The following is a 21141-nucleotide window of genomic DNA, read 5'->3' as shown; positions in this document are numbered from 1 at the left end:
TTAAAAAAAAAAATTATTAGGACTATATTTATACCCCTAATAAAATATTTTTTCGTGCGCTTTTCATAATCGAAGTATCAATATCAGTATTGTTATTCTATTTTTAATCTGGTAAAACCGTCACTTTGAAGTGCCATCCCTAGGCTTTCTTTTCAGTATCTGTCATATGATAAATATATTATATCATATGTAATTTATGACTGTGATTTCATTCAGTAGAGAGGATGATTTGAAGTAGCCGAAAAGAATACAAAGGATAAAAACACACTTTTCTTTTAGTGCTGTATTTCTTATGAATACCGGTAGATTCGGGTGACTTGGGACAGTCCTGTAACTTGGGACAATTACCCCCCTTGCAGATTCCTTTGTTTCTTACCATTAATGAGTGAAGGGACAAACTTAAGATAGTGTAGCGTCTTTTCCGTTAGTTTAGCAATTAATTCCTGTTGAGTTTGCCGTGACCAGAGCGTTTAAATTGAAAGGAAAAATAAACGAATTCAGGAGAGTAAAAGCGCGTTTTTTTTATTGCCCTTATACTTTCTAGTGTCCTGTACATATGTTTCACTTTGTGCATGTGTAATTTTTTTTTCTGGATACGTGGGATATTGGGATAGTAGATATGTCATGAAACAAGGTTGTTTACAAATCAAACGGCAACACGAATCTCATTCATTTATTTTGTTGTTTCAAAGGGTGACTTGGGACAATGCCGAATAGATACAAGCGGCGTATTGGCAGCAGGAAATATGCCGATTTTTCGCAGGATATTATTATTTACGTTATTTCACAAATAAATCACCAAAGAATGAAAGAAATCAAAGTTCCCTTGTTTTGTTTAGTTTTTTTACATTTGAGTTGCAATATATTTTCTTTCGCTGAAATTTCCTTACCGAATTTCAACTATATAATCACAAATTCTAATTTTTCAAACCTATACACCGTCCCAAGTCACCTATTTCATTTGAGAGTTGAGAAATCAATAGATTTTAACTTGTGTCCCAATAAGCCACCCAAATCGGTGGGTGACTTGGGACAAGTATATTTTATTTTTTTCGAAATTTATATCCGAATTCTGAAGCATGGTATATATCCTAATCTGAGTCATTAAGCATATTCGAACCTCTTTTTTAGATAAAAGTAGGTCACTGTTTTAAAAATATGACAAGTTGAATTCAACAATCGTCCCAAGTCACCCGAATCAACGATAGTAATGTTAAGGCAATGCTTTTTCTTGCCTGTCCAAACCTTTGAAACAATTCTCAAAATAAAAGCTTAATAAAACCGCTGTTTCTATGAGTTTTGCAATTATCTCTAGCTAGCTCACATTTAATATTTTTTCAATGATGACACAACTGAACCACTAATTATTTACTCACCACATTATTAATATTTGCTTTTCATTAATTACTACGCTGAATGTATTCAGAAGTCTATAATGAATGAACACGCTCATTTAATCGCAGGAAATACTTCAATTTGACATGTATTCATCGTGAGAACCTCCAATTATCATTGTTCTACGAGAATATAACTTCTTGTCCCGCTACCTGGTTTCTGATTATCCCACAGAATATCGAGAATGCAATTTTTTTCCATTCAGGGACATTTTATGCAGTGAAAACATCTTATTTGAATTTTCAGTCATGAAATGTAAATGCAAGGGTACATGTTTTTTGCGTCCAGGAGGAAAAAAAACTGTTCCGAATAACGAAAAAAAAAATTATTAATCTATTAAATTTTGGCCTGAGGTCCTTCAGTGTAACGTTAAACCAAGAGAAATTTCAGACAATCATTCACAATGTATTCGAAGAGAAGAATCAAAAATATTACTTTGACCATTTTTTTTTTCTAGGAAATTCTGGTCACCCATCCTTTCACCCGGATATCTAACTGGTCTTCGGGAAACACCTATTTCCACATGACCATAGGAAATTTAGTCAGAGGATCGAAACTTCTTTGCGAAACTTCCTTAGGATATAAAATGGACGATCTGTTAACATCCTACATTTCTCTGATGTTAACAAACATGAATAAACAACGTAGCATTAGGGTCAAATAAGTACCTATTTGTTTTCCGTTATTTTATCTTTTTCATTTATACAATCAGGTTCTTCGAAAAGTCCAGGGGTTTGTATACAGTCCGTCCATTGTTAGTCAATTATTACAGTTAGTTTTACTGGTTATGCGTTAAATACTCATGAATTTATATCTGTATATGAAGATTGAGAACCATATTTATTTAAAGATGTATATTTAAAATATAATTATGATAAATTTGCTTTTTTTGCTTCCTGATATATCCTTTCGAAAAACGCTACTTAACTTACCCGAAGGTTGTCCAGGAGTGGATAAAAAAAAAGAGTTCGCGAGAGATTCACTGTTCTCGTTCAGAAAAAAATATTCTTTATCTGTTTTTCTGTTGTTATTCTCCTCAATTCATTAATTGTTGATCAATAGAATTGTTAGAGATATTTGGGTCCCGTCTAATTGTCTATTGAAATACAGGGTGGAAAAATTAACTAGGTACCACTCTTAGATCCAATTTTGAACGTCCTTGAGATACATTCTGGTTCAACCTAAAAACAAGTAGAATCTACAGAGTATTCTCTGAGGATTGCAACTCTGTTAGTTTTGGGTAAGTTTAAAGGAACCCCAGTAAAAATTTTCTGGAGAATTACAAATTTTAAGAAAATATTAGGTGTCCCATTTGAAATAACCAAGTTTGGCACATCTTCCGGTATAACCGGAAGTACATATCACTACCGGAAGTAACCGGACGAAAATATTTTAGAATAGATTCCGACCACACATTATTAAAAACAAATTTTTAGAAAAAAATCCCATTTGGTTCTATGGATACTTCTAGTGAACACTTTTCGTGAAACACCTGCTTTCCTATCACTGTTGCAAATAGCTCACGTCAGGTTTAACAAATCTTGATCGGAGAATCAACGCTTGATTGACGGATTCATATCGTTTCTTTCAATTACTGCTTCAGCCACATTATTAAAAACAAATTTTTAGAAAAAAATCCCATTTGGTTCTATGGATACTTCTAGTGAACACTTTTCGTGAAACACCTGCTTTCCTATCACTGTTGCAAATAGCTCACGTCAGGTTTAACAAATCTTGATCGGAGAATCAACGCTTGATTGACGGATTCATATCGTTTCTTTCAATTACTACTTCAGCCATATAGCCAGGAATTAAAAAATTTCACTGATTTAGTTCCGGAAATCAAAAGCCTATCCAATCATTGAAGTTTTGTGAAGCCCGCTGTTAAACAGTAGAAGTTGAAGTTTTTTATGTCCGTCATTAATGATTTTGAACACCAAGTATAAATGCCTTCAAAAATTAGTTAACTTGTGTTAGAAAACTCCCAATTCCAACTAACGGTTTTTCTATGTGAAAACAACTCATGAAAACGACGATGTTTCTCGAATGAAAAAATTACATACTCCATTCACCATAAAAAGAAGAAGTCCTGGGAACGGGAGCAAATCGTTAATATTGGCGCAACACTTAGAAATTCCTCGTCATTGTTTCTTGAAATTCCCACATTCAAATTTAATAGTTTTGTTTTCAAATCAAGATATAAATTTTCTCACAATTCATCTTATGGGAACTTCCTTGAAAGAGTATGAGAAAATGCACAACTTCCTCATTTTTATTCATAATTGAGAAAAGGAACGAGGATATAAATGAATACAATAAAGGCGACAAATTATCCATCCACTGATAAAAAATAATATACACGAAAATTATTGAAATCATTTACAGATTTTTTGATTTTTATATTTCTATAATTGGGGTAGATGAAAAAGGTTTCTATTACTAAATATTTTATTCTGTATTTCTATAAAATATGCAGCATACTGTACAGATATTCAAATTTATATTAATAATTATACTCTCTGCAAAACTTTGTACAAAATTTTTTTCCTAGTCTAATATTCGATGTGTTCTATGACAATATTAAAAAATTACTCAAAAAAATTAATTCACTTTCCAGAAATAATTAGTTATTTTCTAAATCATCAGATTTCACTTCTTTAAGATTTAAATGAGCAAAAGGTTATTCATTGTATTGATTACCTTACGTAAATGCTTTGGTATATATAACTATGCTAAGAAATCTTCGGAAATAATAGCGAATAAAAAAATAACGTCAACAAATACCAAAATATATAAAAGAGAGGCAACAAAAATACTTCATCTTAGGATTAAAATCATTCGTAATCATACGAAAGTTTACTTTGATTCGATCGTACCGGAGTATTTAAAAACGGACATAAATGTCTGGGAACTAATTGCATTAAAATTGTTTTCAATGATTAATGTCTCTTGCAGTCAATCAAATAAATATCACATCACGAAGAAACAGATTCAAAATCTGAGAATCACTATAAGAAACAAATAACTGAACTTTCAAATTAAAAAAAAACAGAATTCCATATTTATGTTCTTGTTGAAAAAAATATTACCAAAACTGTCTATCTCAAAACTTGATTGATACCAAAGAATGGTCAAACATGTTTTTTTTTCAACACTGTTTCAGAATCCACAGAAAGAAATGAAAGAAAAAGTCACATATGCCATAATTATCCTTCATCAAATATAAAATGAATGTACTGAACAATGCAAAATGAAACAATTAAGTGTAATAATAGTTAATAAGAATAATAACAGTATTCAAATTTAAAAAATATGTGGCTTGACATGCATGTGTCCCTTGAATTATAATTACTAGATATTTAAAAATTTGAGCATCCTTTGTGTGTTCTCAAGTATAGAACAAATTATTGGTTGATGGAAATTCACTCTCGATAAGTAAAAATATCATGCAAAAGGAAAATTCCCACAAAATCCCTTGTGTAAGATTTTACATTAAAAAATTTGGGTCTAAAGAATCTACAGTGTCAGTGTAACCATTATTGTACACTATTAAATGCATTCTGTGGTAGTTTTCATTTTGTATTTTTACTTATTCAAGAATATAACAATCAAAATGAAAAATGTGAATTTATTGAAAGTTCATATTATGTTACTTCATTTTCATTGAAAAATAAAAAAAAATTGATGTTGTCTTAGTAGTAATTTATCTAAATAAATACTGAAAGATAAATCACAGGATAATACTAAGAGTATCTCCAAATATTGCATTTTAATTTTTGCATAACAAAATTATTGCGGAATAAATATGGAATTTTTGTCATAAATATATCTTGGGAATATATTTATTTTTTCTTTGAATTTGAGTTCTTCTGAAACAAGAGATGAAACTGAAAATACCTACTTATTTTGTGAAAAATGTATTGTTCATTTTAATACCCCACATTCTACTCAACCTTGAACATTGAATATGTATATACAATAAAATGTATATTCCATAACATTTTAAACAATTTTTTACATAGATTTATTTCTATATATGTACATATTATTATAGAAAAATCATTATTTTCTATCAAAATGCTTATGAAAGAAGAACTTAAAAATTCAAAGATCAATACCACCAAGACAACAATAATTTTTTTCGACCATCAATTTGTCATCGGAAATTAACCTTTACTACAATCACAACCTAAACTTGATCAAATATTTAATGCATATTTGTTGAATGTTGCTGACCCCAAGTGGGTTCAGAATTTTGTTGTTGTAAGGTCCCACTTCGCATAACTTCGTCAGCAGGGCCATAATGAGGTCTTGGTCCCGGTTCGGGAGTGTATGTAAAGGTTAAACCCGTAGCATAAATAATACCGTCAGATCTTACCAGAGATACAGGAACTTGGGTTGGTTGACGTACCCAAAGCCATTCTCCCCTGAACTGTGAAATGTCTGGAACAACGCAAAGCATAGACTCCTGAAATCAAAACTTATTTTAGGTGATCAAGTTCAAAAAGTAATTTATTTCATTTACTATACACTGTAGAAAAGGGCAAACAAATTTAATACAAATTAACACACAATTTTAATGAATATAAGTATTTATTTATATGATAGTTTACATACCTGACACCTATACATAGTTTCGGCTTCAACATCCCCAAACCAAACTTGAAGAGAGGGGGAAAAATTATCTCCCGTCAACTCTAACATTGCAACATCACCTCCTCCATTCAAATGGAGGCTATGGACGATCGGCACGGGAGTTACAGGCGACCTTACAGGTCCCATACCCTCGTAGAACTGATACTCTGCCTTATCTGTAGAAATGATAGTCCAGCATGCACCATCGTTGATCATCTCTTTGTTAGCCTCTTTGGGGCATGGGGTGGCCTGGAATTGTATAATGCGTTCCTGAGATAAGCAGAGGTACATGCGTTCTGTATCTTTCATGTAGAAGGCGCATTTATGAAGTTGAGAGACTGGATCGTCAGCTTCAAGCAGAGCCTGCTGCTTGTCCACCTGAAAAGATTTCCCCTCATATGAGCATATCCTCAATAAAATATCGCTATTTGATGAAAAACACTGTTAATAAAAAACTACAATTATCATGTCATATTTGGCACAGTGAAATAGCATTATCTCAGGTGAGAAGACAATATTTAATACAGAATATAAAAAATAATGTCAGTTAGCTCGAATTATAAAAATGATGAAACAGACTGAAACTGTTTAAAAAAAAAATGATTGAATGAACTTTAAAAGTCAAATACGGATAAATAAAAGCAACCAATCAATAGGAAAAATGAAATATCTATTGAATGAAATTATTTTTTGGCAATATTTTTCCAGTTATTCAATTTGAAACTCATGTTTGATGTTAATATTATATCAAATGAATACTGCACTGGCTAATCATTAAACGAAGTGGTTTTCTTCATTCAAGACTCGATAGTAACAGTTTTTCCTGCACAATATTGGCATGTGTTTGAATTATTTGATTTCTCACCTTTCTTATGATCAACCTAGGCAAAGCCATTCCAGTGACTGAACAAACTAATTTGACAGTGGACCCGTAATGAATATACCCATCTCGTACTTGAAATTCTTCACTCTCTGATTCATTGTCATCCAGAAGATGAATTGTAAAAGCACCCCATTGCGTGGAACTTGCATGAAAATGTCCATTCTCAACATGCAAATACCTTGTGCTGACAGTCTGAGACCTCAACCGATTGAAGAGAGCCACTTTTGTACCACTAGCTATACACAAATCTGCGTTCTTGAGAGACTGTTTTTTCTTGGAAGGCTTAGAAATAACTTTGATTCTTTTACTATGAAACACACCAATATCATGTCCTGAACCGTAAAACATCTTCACTGAGAGCATAAAATGTTTTCGTTTGTCCGAATCTGATATATACAAAGTTTTTGCTGCACAATACTGTTTACCATTGTTAAGGTCCAATTGTTGCATGTCTTGGTCAGAATTACCGATTCCTATGAATGCACATAACTGGGAGGCCTGTTCAGACTCACCCTCTCTGGCCATCTGCTCTTGTCTCAATCTCCAGCCATCTCCGAAGAGGTATATACAAGGAGGTGGACAGAAGAAACGTTTCTCGTTACCATAGGATTTTTGGGCTACTTTGGCATGAAGGATCACGATGACCATATCTGATCTATCCCGTAAATACCTTTCCATTGCTTCCCTAGTCAGCCTGCGGTCTTCACGGTAGCCTCCAGGCACCACTGCGCCAGAAAATCTGCCCCCGTACATGGCCCCCTGCTGGGGTGGAGGTGTTGGGGGTGATTGTCCATGGGCTATTCCAGGTAGCCCGTATTGATGGGGCATCTTACCGCACAGATTATTTATTTACAACGGTCGCCACTAATCTCATCTCAAAGAGAACACATGTTGAATTCACTGTTACTGGAACAAGACACAAGGTATAAAGAAGCAAATCAGCTGTGGCGATTTCGGAAAATCGCGATCTCTTTTCTATCAGCTCAAATCTGAGAAGGACTACCGTCGTACGTGAGAACCTCCAAGCCGGTTGCCTACAACAACCGATACCTCATTCCAGTTTATCTTCAAACACCTGTTTTCGAACTCGATTTTCCGACAGTTCAGCCAACCCCACCACTTCCCAAACTCGCGTAATTCCATTCTGAAACTATCTTTTTCGATGCGTTTCACATATCGTTCAGATATTATTGCTATCAGGCACGAATCTTGAGACTTTTGAAACGTGTGGTTTGTGAATGTTTACGAGCGCTTCGTTGTTTAATCAACTGATCTTGTAGGGTTATTTAATTTGACAATATTGGTAGCGTTAAGCGCGGTTCAGACGGCACCCCTTCGCGCTAAAGGTCTCCATACCCACCAAGTTCGTAACTTCATGATCAGCTTTGATTAATCGCCATCATAAGAAAAAATTAATATAAATTTTGTCACACTCGATAAATTGTCATATACAAAGCTACAAAGCATTTCGAAAATTAATTTAATCTATTTTAACGTCCATGAAGCATCCTCAACTCAAAAACCCAAGGCTTTACAAGAACATAGGATTTTTGTCACTTCTGGTCCTGAAAAAATTTAAATGAATCGTGAGTTAAATGCATCAATTGCTGGTTCGGTAGTTCCTTTTAAACAGTTGAAGGCAAAATTAATTTCTGCCAAAGGTTCGTCAAAATTATTCAAGAAAAGACTATACGTGACGCTGCAAAAACCTTTGCTGAACTAAAAATATGACTTCAATAATCACCGAATATGTAATTGAGAAAACCAGAGACTGATATCTACAAAGAATCAACTTAATTCTTCTAGATTCTCGAAGATATAAAAAAAAAGTCTTTGGAAAAAAACTGTGTTTATGATACCAATACTTCCTACCTGTTATATAAATGATTTTATTTTTCAATTCGAATCATTGGTGTCAGAGGGGTGAGGAATTTTCGTCTGTATCCTGTATCGCATTATAATTTTCATTTTCTCAGTTGCGTTGATTGGAAATATGGTGTTTCGCATAGAAAAAAATAAATGACCGTCTATTAAAGATTATCAATATTCTTTATAATGGAAACATTACTTATTCGAACATCTTATTTTTCACACTACTGATATCCTATATATACTTATTCGAGAAGTTCTGGAACTTATAAAATTTTTTGTCTTATAGAGAAGAATACGAAATAATTGCAAACATTGAGTTTTTCAAAAAAAATCGAAAAACAACTTTATTTTTTTAAGGTTGAGTAAAATAAGTTAAGACATAAATTTCCATTACAATGAGCTTTACAAACCACAAACCACTTCACAACAATCACAACTACACTCTACTCTTATTGCAATTTATAACAGCATAGCTTTTTACTTTCAATGAATAAAATAAAACACATAACAACCTACATCTAATCTCAAAAAGCTTTGGGAAAAGTATCAAGTATGTATGTTCTCCTTCACCTTGCTTTAGCCTCCTGAAGATGTAATATATATGTATAGTGATACAGAAATATGTGCCGTGGTTCATGAACATATAGTTGAAATGAAACCTAGTGTTTTTGTTACTTCACTTTTGGGTTATCATCAAGTATCAGCCAAGTCCATTCAATAAAATGTTTAGCTTGTACCTACAGGTCTAAAAATACAAAAATCCCTATATACATTCGAAGAGTCAACCTGTAGTGAAGCCTATAAAAAATTTGCGGGTTGATATACATACTGTCATACTAAATCAAACTAAATCTAAACCTAAATTTACAATCTGGTCCAAATACTGAGTTTCACAATATGCATCAATGTCGTGTAAAAAAAGTGATAACTGAGTATTATTCATTCAAAGACCTCAATCTGGAGCAGGATCGCCCTTTATTACTCCAATTGGAAACCTCTTTACCCGAAACATTCTATTCATCATCTCCAAATGAACCTAATCTATAAACATAAGACAAGATCAGATCAGTCTTGATAACCGGCGTTATAAAACCAATTTAAATATAATAGAGGGAACGGGTTCATGTGAATAGGGCTTTACTTCAGTGATTATCGCTAGCCCCTCTCCCCGCGACGCGGGGTAGGTCAGGCCGTGGGAAAATACCGTGTGGGAAAGAGTGGGTGGCGCGGCCACGATAGTTTGTTTTGTTTCCTTCTTTCTCTATCACGAGCACGCGACAGGGGGGATCACCTTGCCGTGTGACGTTTCTAGACCGACCGGGAGGGTTCCCCAGTGAAACAATTGAAAATTGACGTGATAGCACCCCATCTGAGGGAGCTCCTGATGACTGTACGATTTTTGCCGTCAGTTTCGTGATTTCTATTGAGTTTTGTCTGATAACATTTGAAGTTGGGACTTCTGATATCTCGATCGATTAACTTTCGAGCTCTGAGCTATTGGTTTTATGTATCTTAAATCGCAATATTTTCCATTACTTCTTATGGTCTTTTTATTTTCAAAATATCTTCCATATATGGGTATATATAAATATTATTTCTTATTAAGTCTTGGTTCTTTCACTCTATCATATGAGCCTAAAAAAACAGAAAAGCTATAACTCGAGAAAAACATACATATCATATCTCCGGTTTTTTTGACATTAGTCTCCAGGATTTTCGTAAATATGGTTGTTTTTTGATTTTTCCTATAATTTTCAACCTTCAAAAATAGGTCGGTAGGCCACCAGTTTTTGTTCGTTTTCCAACAGCACACAATTTTTGAACATTCAATCAAAATTCCTTGATATAAAGCATTTTCCGTTCTTTTTATCTCCAATATTTTTCTTTACTTTTTGAGCGGATTCCTCGGCCAAAAATAATGATTTTGCCATATGAATTTCCACCAAATTATCACACCCTTCATAGATCCTTTCAAAGGATAGAACAATTCGACAATTTTGATAATACTGGATAAATTTTTTGAACCGCTCACTGTAATAATTATCGGAGGTTAAAATCTCCCCTTGCCTTATAGATAATAATAATTGCATCTTTTGGATTTAATTAAATTTTTTTCTCAGCTTTGCGATACAATAGAAAACTTTTTGATTTATGCAGCGTTACTAAAAATGAAGACCTAAAATGGAGGCAGAGGCAGATGCCATTCAAAAAATCGCATAAAAAGAAAATAAAATTTCGGATAGGATGAACCAATGAGTAAAATTGCATTTTTTTCTAAAAAAAAAGGGAATTTCGGAATACTATGTAGGAAAAATTTGAGTTTTCGAATCTAGAAATTTTTGTCGAGTGAAACCATCAAGGGGTCATGCCCTTTCGTAGATTGTTATGGTCAAATACTCATTACTCCTTACTAATACTTCACCATTTTCGTTCTCCATGAAATCGAACAAAATTATAATCCAGTTATAAATCTTCCAAACTATCCATCTAGCAGGTTGAAGGAATGTAATGTATTATTATAATAAATTTTCTACGGTTCCCACAGTACTTCTTCCCATTTTGAATCTTTCATGTGGCGGAAACATCATACCATGGGATCGATTTAGAGGTTACCATACACCGACATGATAACTCCCATCTCAGATGGGGTACACATGTAACTATAAATGATTATTATTACAAAAAACGAGACAATTGCATTGGAGAGAACGAAAAGGATAAAAACATTCTCTGACTTACGCCTTCGCTTTACTTACTCCAAAAAGACAAAAGTATTTAAAGCCTAGAAATGTATCTAAAGGTGGTTTTTATGGATGTGGTGGATATCTGGTTGTGTATGGACTGCTTTATCCAAGGTCGGAACCGTCAAATTTGCTCCCCAGTCCCCACTTTACACAACCAAAGACAAGACTCATTTTCAGAGCGTCGTCTACAGATCGTGGGAATTTTCTGCTTTGATTTAAGATATTTCGCGCCTCCTCTTCAATTATCATTACCTGTCCTCGTGTAGGAACAATGGGAGTTCACGGTTTATGGAGACTCATTGAGCCTTCCGGTAAACCTGTACCTGTGGAATCCCTAGAAAACAAAATATTGGCTGTCGGTATCCTTTTTGATTTAGATACCAGGTTTCAGTTAATCTACTTAGTGGTTAGAGGTTCATTACCCTTTAATAACTTCTTAAACATTCAAATATCAGTATAAATAGTCCCTCATGTTTTCAGGTTATGCTAAAATAACCCCAAAGTCTTAGGGTATCTTTCCAGAACAAATTTTATATTTGAATATTAAATTCACGTCGGGAATTGATATTGACATTCTCAGCTGATAAGGCGTTAAGTTCAATCTTCAGAACCTTGTGTAATTTGGGAAATTTTATTAGTTGTTCAATAAGGCTTAACGAATGACAAAGATTGAGAGTGATAATTTTCTTACAAAAACTAGATGTTTCGATATGGTTGCATCAGGCAATAAAAGGATTTCAGGATGCAAAAGGTGCACCTGCACTCAATGACCATTTACTGGGAATTTTTCACAGAGTGTGCAAATTATTATATTTCAAAATAAAACCTATTTTTGTTTTTGATGGAGGTGTACCAGTTCTTAAACGAGAAACTATTGTGAGCTAAGTAAGAAATTTGTTCATTCAGAAAATTATCATTTAACAATTTCAGGCTAAGCGAAACAAACTGAAGCACAAAAATATCTCTGAAGCAGACAAAATACAAAAGCAGCTTCTCGATACTTTGATTAAACATTCAGCTGTGAGTAAAGTATTAGGAGAAAAAGCCAAAAATGAGTTGGCTTCAGTATCCTCGTCTAAACAAGAAAAAACAGGTGATGACTTGTTCAAATTGCCCAAAGCTGAAGAAAAATCTGAAAAAAGCGACGAAGAAGACTCAAGTGAATCAGATAATGGTAGTCCGACTAAACACTGGAACTTACACAATATTGATACTAGATCTGAACATTTCAAAAGCCTTCCTGCTGATGTTAGACATGAAATCCTCACTGAATTGAAAGAGACCAGAAAACAATCTTCTTGGGGTAGACTGCATGAACTACCTACACAAAGTGATGATTTTTCAGGTAAAATAATATCACATAAAGTTGTGATTTCATTTGAAATTATTTTGATCAATTTAAGGTTTCCAAATGCAAAGGCTTCTTAAAAGGCAAGAAGTACAATTGGCTTTAGAAGAGGCAGAAAAAGAGATGGGCGGCCATTCCCTCTCCTTAGCGGAATTAGAAGAAATCCTTAAGGATCAAGGAGTAATTTCAAAGAATATAATGGGAAACAGAATTGCTTCGGATGAGAACACAAGGTGAAGATATTCCAGTTGCTGAAAGTAATGTTTTACAAACTATTTTTTAACAGATACCTATATATAAGAGATGTTAAACAAGCCCTAGAAAAAGCCAGACGAGAAGAAGAAAAAAAGAAAATGAAAGCAATAAAGGAAGAATGTGAGGAAAATGACTTGAAAGTAGAAGAAGATGAAAACATAAAAGCAAGTAAAGCTGACTTAGAATTGGAATCAGATATACAGAAAGCTATTGCTTTATCTCTACAAGAACAACCATCAGGGTCAGGTTACGTCAACAAAAAAAAGTTGTCAGATTTTTCTTTTCTAGAAAATTTTGAAGATGAAGATTTTGAATCAAGTTCTGCAGAAGAATCAAGCCATATAACAAAAAATTCAAAGTTGACTTCAGCCCAAAATTATATGATGGAATATAGTGGCCTTACTCCAAATGAGATAGCAAAGATCATTGCCAGTAATGAGAAAAACCAGCCAAAGAAAAGGAAACTAGTTTCTATATTAGAAGATGAAACAAAAAAAAGTGAAATAAACAGAAGGTCGAAATCGGATGAAGTACTTGTGGAAAAATCTGAAGAATCAAATTCAAAGAAAATAAAACTGACACACATTAACGAGTGTTCAGAGGTATTAGCAGAAAGGGATAATTCCTCTCATTCCCAAGAACTCAGAGACAGTAATATAAGTTGTGAAAGCGAGAGCATCAAAGGAGGATTCAAACTAAATGTTATTTCTGGTGACAAAAAAGATATGGAAATAAGTAATCCAACTAGAAATGAAGAAACTGATGTGACAGAAAATGAAACCATTTCACCAAAAGTGAATTGCATAGAAACTGAAAAAAAGGAAATGATAGAGGAAAATATAAACTCAACAGAGGACAAAATAGCCAAAGTAGATATTTCAGCAGGATTTACTTCAGGAAGTGAAGAATCCGAGAATGATTTTGAAGAAGTTGAAGAACTCTCATTAGTCCCTGAAGAAAAAAATATGATGGAAATCAAAATTGAAGCAAAGGAGTTCATTGAAGAGGATGATTTATTTGCTGATATCTTCATTCCAAAAAATGAAAAAAATGAATTCCAAAAAGAAGAAACAATATTAGAGAAGTCAACTGAAACAATTGCAAATGAAGAAAAGGTAGTAGGTAAAGAGGAAGACAATAAAAAACTAGTAAATAAAGATGAACAAGAAGAGCCAAAACAAAAAGATGATCTTCTAGAAGATTTAATGAATAAAGTTGAAGAAATAAAAAGTAAAGAAAGTGGCGAAAAACATCAGGTGGAAGATTGGCAGGTACCAAAGTCAGCAGATAAATTAAAATTAACAGAGAATGATCTGAAAACGCTTCGAGATGATTTAAATAAAGAAGAGCTAGAATTAAGAAATGAGCAAGGCCTACGGGAACGATTAGGTACTAATATTACTGATCAGATGTACCAAGAAGCTCAAGTAAATATGAAGAAATTGTAGTAAAGGAGTAACAAAATTCAATTTGTTTTTTTTTTTTAGGATTTATTGGAACTATTCGGCTTGCCCTATGTTGTGGCACCAATGGAAGCTGAAGCCCAGTGCGCATTTTTGGAATCTGCTTCTTTAACTGATGGAACTATAACTGATGATAGTGATATATGGCTCTTTGGTGGCAAAACAGTATATAAGAATTTTTTCAATCAGAGCAAACATGTTTTAGAATATAGGGCGGAAGATATTAAACATCATTTCAGTAAGTACAAATGAAATTCCGTTTTTCAAAAAAACTATTTAATATTTTATCAATCACAGAACTAACAAGGGAACAAATGATTTTGCTTGCTCTATTGGTGGGCAGTGATTATACAACTGGTTTACAAGGTGTTGGCCCTGTTACTGCTATGGAGATCTTAGCAAATTTTCCCCCAAGCAGTACCTCAAGTTTCACCCTATCCCACAACCAACTACTCATGGGACTGAACGAATTCAAATCATGGTTTATGGGAGGAAAATCAGTAGCCAGGACCAAAAATTCCTTGAGAAATAAATTGAAAAATGTAACCTTTACCGAAGGTTTTCCGAGCATGCAAGTTGTTCAAGCCTACCTGAATCCCACAGTAGATCAAAGTGAAGAGCAATTCACTTGGTCGAAACCAGATATTGTCGCCTTGATTGATTTTGGTAGGTCCAAGTTCGGATGGAGTAAAATCAAAACAGAAGAAATACTCAAACCTGTTATAAAACGGATGAAAGAAAGCAAGTATCAAAGTACGCTTCTCAATTACTTCAAAATTAAACATGACTTGAACGCTGAAGAAGCTCAGAAACTCATGAGTGAAAGAGTGAGATCAGCTGTGAAAAGGATTGGGCAAGATCCAAAGGATATTGAAGACAGTGATGATTCAGAGGAATTGAAAAATGTGAAAAAAAGAAAGAAATCTGATTGTGATAAAGACAAGAAAAAAACTACCTCTGTTAAAAGGAAGGCAAAAAAGAACGAAAGTACAAAAGGAATCTTGTCAGATGATGAATTTATTGAAATTGATCAAATTGAAGCACTACTGGAAACTGTTGAAAAGGAAAATGAAACAAATAAATCTAGAAAAGGAAGGAAGAAAAAAGTTGTTAAACCCTCGAAACTCTTAGGTCAAACTGAAGCAGGTAATGCATTGGAAAACAAAGATGGTATCGAATCTAACGAGAACAAATTTGATGAAAAGACTGAGGAAAAAATCTCTCCAGAAGTGAAAGCAAGTGTTGGATCCAAGGATGAGAAAAATTCCATTTCTATACTTGAAAATGAGGAGATGAACCTGCTCATAAAAGTATTGAGTAATCAGGAACCAAGCACCTCCAAAAATGCTACTAAAATTGCTAGAGTTAAAAAAATTGCAGAAAAGATTGAGAAAGTTAAAAATCCAGAATCAAATGAAGAACAAGGATCAACATCTATTAATAGAAAAATAACGAAGAAGTTGGAGAAGAATGAACAAAAAGGTTCAGTAGAGGATTTGGAAGCTGCTACCACATCTAGAAAAGAAAGCAATATAATGAAACTAAAGCGAATTGCCAGAAAATTAGAGGGAAAGAATGTTGTAACACTTGAAGAAAAGATGCGACCTAAAAGAAAAGTCAAATCAAAAACCCTCAAACCTGCTGATAATATAGATGAAGAGTTAAAAGTTTTAAAAGAAACAGAGGACTTTTCTATAAAACGAGTTGAAGATATAAAAGCTGAAGCAGAAAAAATTATTGAAAAAGAATTAAATAAGAAAAAACTGATAGAGAGAAAAATACACAGAAAAGAAATAATCCCCCAGAAGGAAAGAGCACAAAAGAACTTGGTTAATAACCGGCTGAGAGCAATTGAAGTTTTTAGAAAATCAAAAATAGACCCATCTACCAAAAAAGGTGCTGCACACAAATCAAGACCTCCAAAAGAAGATGCAGATTTGTCTGAGAGTAGTAGCGATAGTGATTTATGATTATTTTGAGTATTAACATTGAATTTGTCTGTGATAGTTTTTTTATTGCCATATATTACATAACTTTTTTAACCAAATAAAAAATATTTGTAAACTGATGTATTTTCATTCTATTAGTCCGCTGAAGAAATCTGATGCATTTCCATACTTCGAGGATGGTAAATTATTTTTCATTTCTTTTTTTGAATTATGCTTTTTATGTTTTCTATCAACTTTATCAAAATCTTCAAAATACTCTATGTTCCAAAATCGTACATCATTTTCTGGGCTAAATGAAGCTACAAATGTTCCGTTATTACAGATATCCACTTTTTCAACTGAGCTATTTTCATGTTGGCCAACAATTCCAAGATGTCTGTGAGGAAACAAATGTGTTGCTCTTAAAACACCATCATCACAAGCTGTTACCACAATATTTTCAGTAATAGGAACCAATGAGTTTATAGGAGTTTTGGGTCCAGGGAAAATATCACTATGAAGACCAAATTGATTCCAGTTGAAAAGTAGTAGCTTTCCTTTATTTGTTCCAACTAATACTTTAGTTTCATGGCGAAATAATCCAATACAAGTCAAGTCTTCTTGGTATTCTTCTGATTGCATTAAGAAATTTCTGTAACAAAACAATGGCATATATTGATGAATCCGAAAATATCGAAGAATTTCTTAGACCCACCTCTTTCTCAAATCAAAAGTTGTCAATGACCCATCTCCACTAGTACATAATAAATATTGTTCTTCCTCATTTGTTATCATCTCACTTATATAGTCCTCATTCTTCCTAGCTTTATAAATTTGAGTATCAACTCTTGGATCCCACAATCTAACATTTCCCTCATCATCTCCTGTACTATAAAGATGCTCGCCTACTACAGAAATGCAGTTTATGGGATGTTCATGGGCATCTTCATAAAATTTTATTAATTTTTGTGTCTCCATGTCACTCATCATAATGGATTTATCAGAACCAACAGAAAACATTACATTTCCATCATGACTAAAGTCAACGTCTCTGCAAGATGTTGTGTGAAGTTCAAGAGTACTTAAGCAAGCATTTGTTTCAAGTGAATATTTATAAAGGTGAACATCTCCAGATACATCTGCTATAGCTATTATTTCTTCATGAGGGTGAAAAGATAGGGTGGAAATATCTTCTTCCATTTTGATTGGTGGTGGATGATTACTTTTCTTCTTAGATGCCAGTCTCATAGCCTTGATAACTTCATCCTCTTCCTCGCTTTCAGGATTTTCTTCAGTACTTTTATTTGCTTTATTGTCGTCACTATCGCTTACCATATTGACCTCATTATCTTCTTCATCTGAATCGCTTATGCTGATACTACTATCACTACTATCTGAATCTTGTGATTCTTCCATAACTATTTGGTTCATTTTTTGGCTAGGACACATTTAAAAATTCCTTCGTGCGGAAGAGAGTAACGTGTTTTGTTTTTATTTTAGGTTAGAATACTACACTGACACTCCATGGATTAGAACTACTTTTGAAACATAGATCGTGGATGGTTCTTCTTCTCTTTTAGTTCAAATATGGAAACACCACAATAGTTATAACGACTATATTGTTTTCTCGTCAGGTAATCGATCATGTCACTATGTCACAATATGAAAAATATTGATGTATTTGGTTCAATTTTAAGGAATAATTTTTGATCAATTATACTTTTCCGTCTACGATAATTACATTCAATTTTATCTCCATAAGTGCTGGAAACGAATATCATTCATTATCATTCCTTTTGGAAATATGACAATGGGCGATGAAACTCCTGCTACATCGCTGATTTTTCCTGTTTTGATACGCCCTATTCTTTCTCAGGTATTCTTCTCCATATTTAATAATGAATATTCACAATTCACAATAATAAATTCTTCTTCAGTTAGAAAAACAGGATGTATCAGCCTCTCAAACTTTGCGATCAGCTCTTACTAAAGCAGAAGCTTCATATCCTGGTATTACATATGATCTGGTTGTTGGTATCATGAAAAAGGGAGATATTGCAGTTAATATGAATGAGAGCATTTTGAGACTACAAGGAGGAGTTTCAGAAACTGATGGTAAATGCTTCTTTTTTTCTATGTTATAAAATGAACTTTATTCCTTTATCCTTTCAAAATATTTCAGTTGTGGAATACAGACTGAGTAGATCAGAAGATGCTTTTCAAGAACTCAATAAGAAGTCTGCTTCCCTAAAAAGAATATTGAGCAGGATACCGGATGAAATAACTGATAGAAAAACGTTCCTGGAAACAATTAAGTTAGTTTTTCAAATCAATTAAAATATTCAGCAACTATGTGCATATTTTTGTAGGGAAATTGCTAGTGCCATTAAGAAACTATTGGATGCTGTGAATGAAATAAGTGGTTTCATTCCTGGAAGTACTGGTAAACAAGCTTTAGAGCAAAGGAAAAGGGAATTTGTCAAATTTTCTAAAAGGTTCAGTAACACTTTAAAGGAGTATTTCAAAGAAGGACAGTGAGTAGAAATGAATTGAATTTTATTTGAATTATCCAAGAAGGGTAAATTTAATATTTTCTTCATCACTAGAAGGAAATAGTTCATTTATCAATCTAAACTCAATGTATCGTTTGTATAAACAGATATTTATACTGCTCTTTAATTTTTTCAGTGCCAATGCAGTATTTGTTAGTGCCCTTTATTTGATTCATCAAACAAACATGATAATAGCGACGGTTAAGAGCAAATGTGAATAGTTTGGTGCCAACTGGTTCAATATTCTTCTAATTTAGTATTGTATGTTACGTCTGATTTGTTGAAGTATATGGTTAAGGTTAGGTCATACACAAAGTCTAGGAGGATTATACAAAATGACAATGTTATGATAATATTTAACTAGATTTAAAAAGATATTTGTATATTATTTAAAATGAAGATATATTGTTGTACACAACATATGATAATCAGTAATACATATTTTGAAGTTACTTTGTATATAATTTAAAAAAAAATTACCTGGGTGAATATGGGGTGAGTGACTGCCATAGACTTATTATCATAGACATATTAAAAGAGGTAAAAAGTCTATGCTTTAATAAGCATAGACTTGATAATAATAACAAAGAGGAACAAAGAGGAAGAGTTCCTCTTTGATAATAAGTCTAGCTGAGAATGTTTTCTAACCAAAAATATGAATTCCATAAACTATGTAAAACTTTAGATTATTCAACAACAATTAACAGGTACTCAGTGGTAAAACAATATAATAATAAAAATAAGTTTATTCTATCGAGTTGAATTGCATCAATGCAATTTTTCATATTTTTAGTTATTGTAGCAGGTAAAGCGGCGCTTTGATATAGAAAACCGAAAACCTGTCGAATGAAAGCAGTGACAAGCTATGTTACTCTCAGCTCGCTCTGCTTTGCATTCGGTGGCCGGCCATCCATTAAAAATCTTTATTTCGGTTTTCGAAGTTGTGCAGCTAAGCTCAACTTCGCGATAGCCGGTCTGCCTAAAAGTAAAAGTAAATCATGATTCCGACTTTACAGATCCTCATTCGATGACATTTTATGACATCTAGTTTATTTCCCCCCCATTACTATTGTAACTTTCTTCACTAATTTGTGTACAAGACCTTTACTCTAATTCATTTACATACTCACTAATTTACTTTCAGTACCTTGCACTTAGTAACTCTTTGGATTTCCCTGTCACTATATAGGCTTTATTCAGAACTCTAACTGCCCTGGGGTCCACCGTGCGTATCTTTTATATCGATACGCTCCGGTTCGAGAGTATTCCAGACTATCCGGGGGCCGTAGCGATGTTCCCGATGTTTTCAAGCGGCAGCTCAAAGGTAACTCTGAATCTTGCTCTCCTAGTTCCTTAATTGTTTTCCATGAATTGGTCGAAACTCATCTCATCATGCTTTACTTTCTGGGTGGTCGTCCTTCTCAGAAGGGCTTCGTTATGTTCGTCGTAGTCCGCCTCGTATTATTTCGCCAAAAGATTTATATGGACAACTCGTTTCTCTCCTCTGGTTAGTTTTTGGATACCTTGTATGGTCCTTTCCAGTCATTCTGTAACTTAGGTGATAATCCTCTCTTCCTCTCTGGAGGTTGCATAGCCAGCTTTGCTGTCATATCGAGTCTTCATTCGGTCATTCGCTATTTGGAGGTTTTGTCGTACTTTCTCATTAATGTAGAGTAGCCTACCATTCAAGCTGCACACGTTGTCCTCACCAGCTATTTTCATTCCGGGCTCACATCCAAACTCCAGGTCACAAGACAACCTTTATTTCTCGACCGAACATAATACAGGTATCTCTCCTGTAAGATCTGTAGGCCATAGCGAATAGATGAAGGTATATACCTTCATATCTGTCCCATTGTCGAAAAACATCTGTTTTTGATCCCAATGACATATTTAGTTTCCTATCTATTTAGTCTGAGTATTCTTTCCCTAACAGTAGTCTTGAAGCTATGGAAGTTGGACAAACTCAATTTTCTTGCGTTTTATACTGGTCGGTCCAAGTTGCCAAGCATCACATTGTTTTTGTTGGTCTGCTTAACTGGAATGCTGTAGGGAGTTTTATATAA

The 21141-nt window shown here is 33.7% G+C and overlaps 4 protein-coding genes across 4 annotated transcripts; 2 read left to right on the top strand and 2 right to left on the bottom strand.

The window, feature by feature from the left end:
- Positions 1-3829: 3829 nt before the first annotated feature.
- LOC123311598 (suppressor of hairless protein) lies at positions 3830-8189 on the bottom strand. The gene is made up of 3 exons (XM_044895649.1): positions 6896-8189; positions 6013-6408; positions 3830-5863 (listed from the first exon to the last, which is right to left on the bottom strand). Exons 1-3 carry the CDS (start codon positions 7739-7741, stop codon positions 5603-5605), a joined length of 1503 nt encoding a protein of 500 aa, XP_044751584.1. The 5' UTR covers positions 7742-8189; the 3' UTR covers positions 3830-5602.
- A 3425-nt stretch (positions 8190-11614) lies between these two features.
- LOC123310872 (DNA excision repair protein ERCC-5 homolog) lies at positions 11615-16663 on the top strand. Its single transcript, XM_044894557.1, has 7 exons — positions 11615-11888; positions 12230-12405; positions 12460-12874; positions 12933-13110; positions 13164-14559; positions 14620-14833; positions 14893-16663. Exons 1-7 carry the CDS (start codon positions 11801-11803, stop codon positions 16563-16565), a joined length of 4140 nt encoding a protein of 1379 aa, XP_044750492.1. The 5' UTR covers positions 11615-11800; the 3' UTR covers positions 16566-16663.
- Positions 16589-18045, bottom strand: LOC123310873 (WD repeat-containing protein 55 homolog). Its single transcript, XM_044894558.1, has 2 exons — positions 17239-18045; positions 16589-17175 (listed from the first exon to the last, which is right to left on the bottom strand). The coding sequence occupies exons 1-2, from the start codon at positions 17970-17972 to the stop codon at positions 16671-16673; spliced, it is 1239 nt and encodes a 412-aa protein (XP_044750493.1). The 5' UTR covers positions 17973-18045; the 3' UTR covers positions 16589-16670.
- A 125-nt stretch (positions 18046-18170) lies between these two features.
- LOC123310874 (programmed cell death protein 10) lies at positions 18171-19527 on the top strand. Its single transcript, XM_044894559.1, has 5 exons — positions 18171-18399; positions 18461-18638; positions 18706-18838; positions 18893-19057; positions 19212-19527. The coding sequence occupies exons 1-5, from the start codon at positions 18328-18330 to the stop codon at positions 19294-19296; spliced, it is 633 nt and encodes a 210-aa protein (XP_044750494.1). The 5' UTR covers positions 18171-18327; the 3' UTR covers positions 19297-19527.
- The last annotated feature ends 1614 nt before the right edge of the window (positions 19528-21141 follow it).

Source organism: Coccinella septempunctata, chromosome 4 (assembly GCF_907165205.1).
Source record: "Coccinella septempunctata chromosome 4, icCocSept1.1, whole genome shotgun sequence".
In the NCBI taxonomy this organism is placed as follows: domain Eukaryota; kingdom Metazoa; phylum Arthropoda; class Insecta; order Coleoptera; family Coccinellidae; genus Coccinella; species Coccinella septempunctata.
Note: the sequence above shows the minus strand (reverse complement) of the source record. Positions and strands in the feature narration are given on the sequence as shown.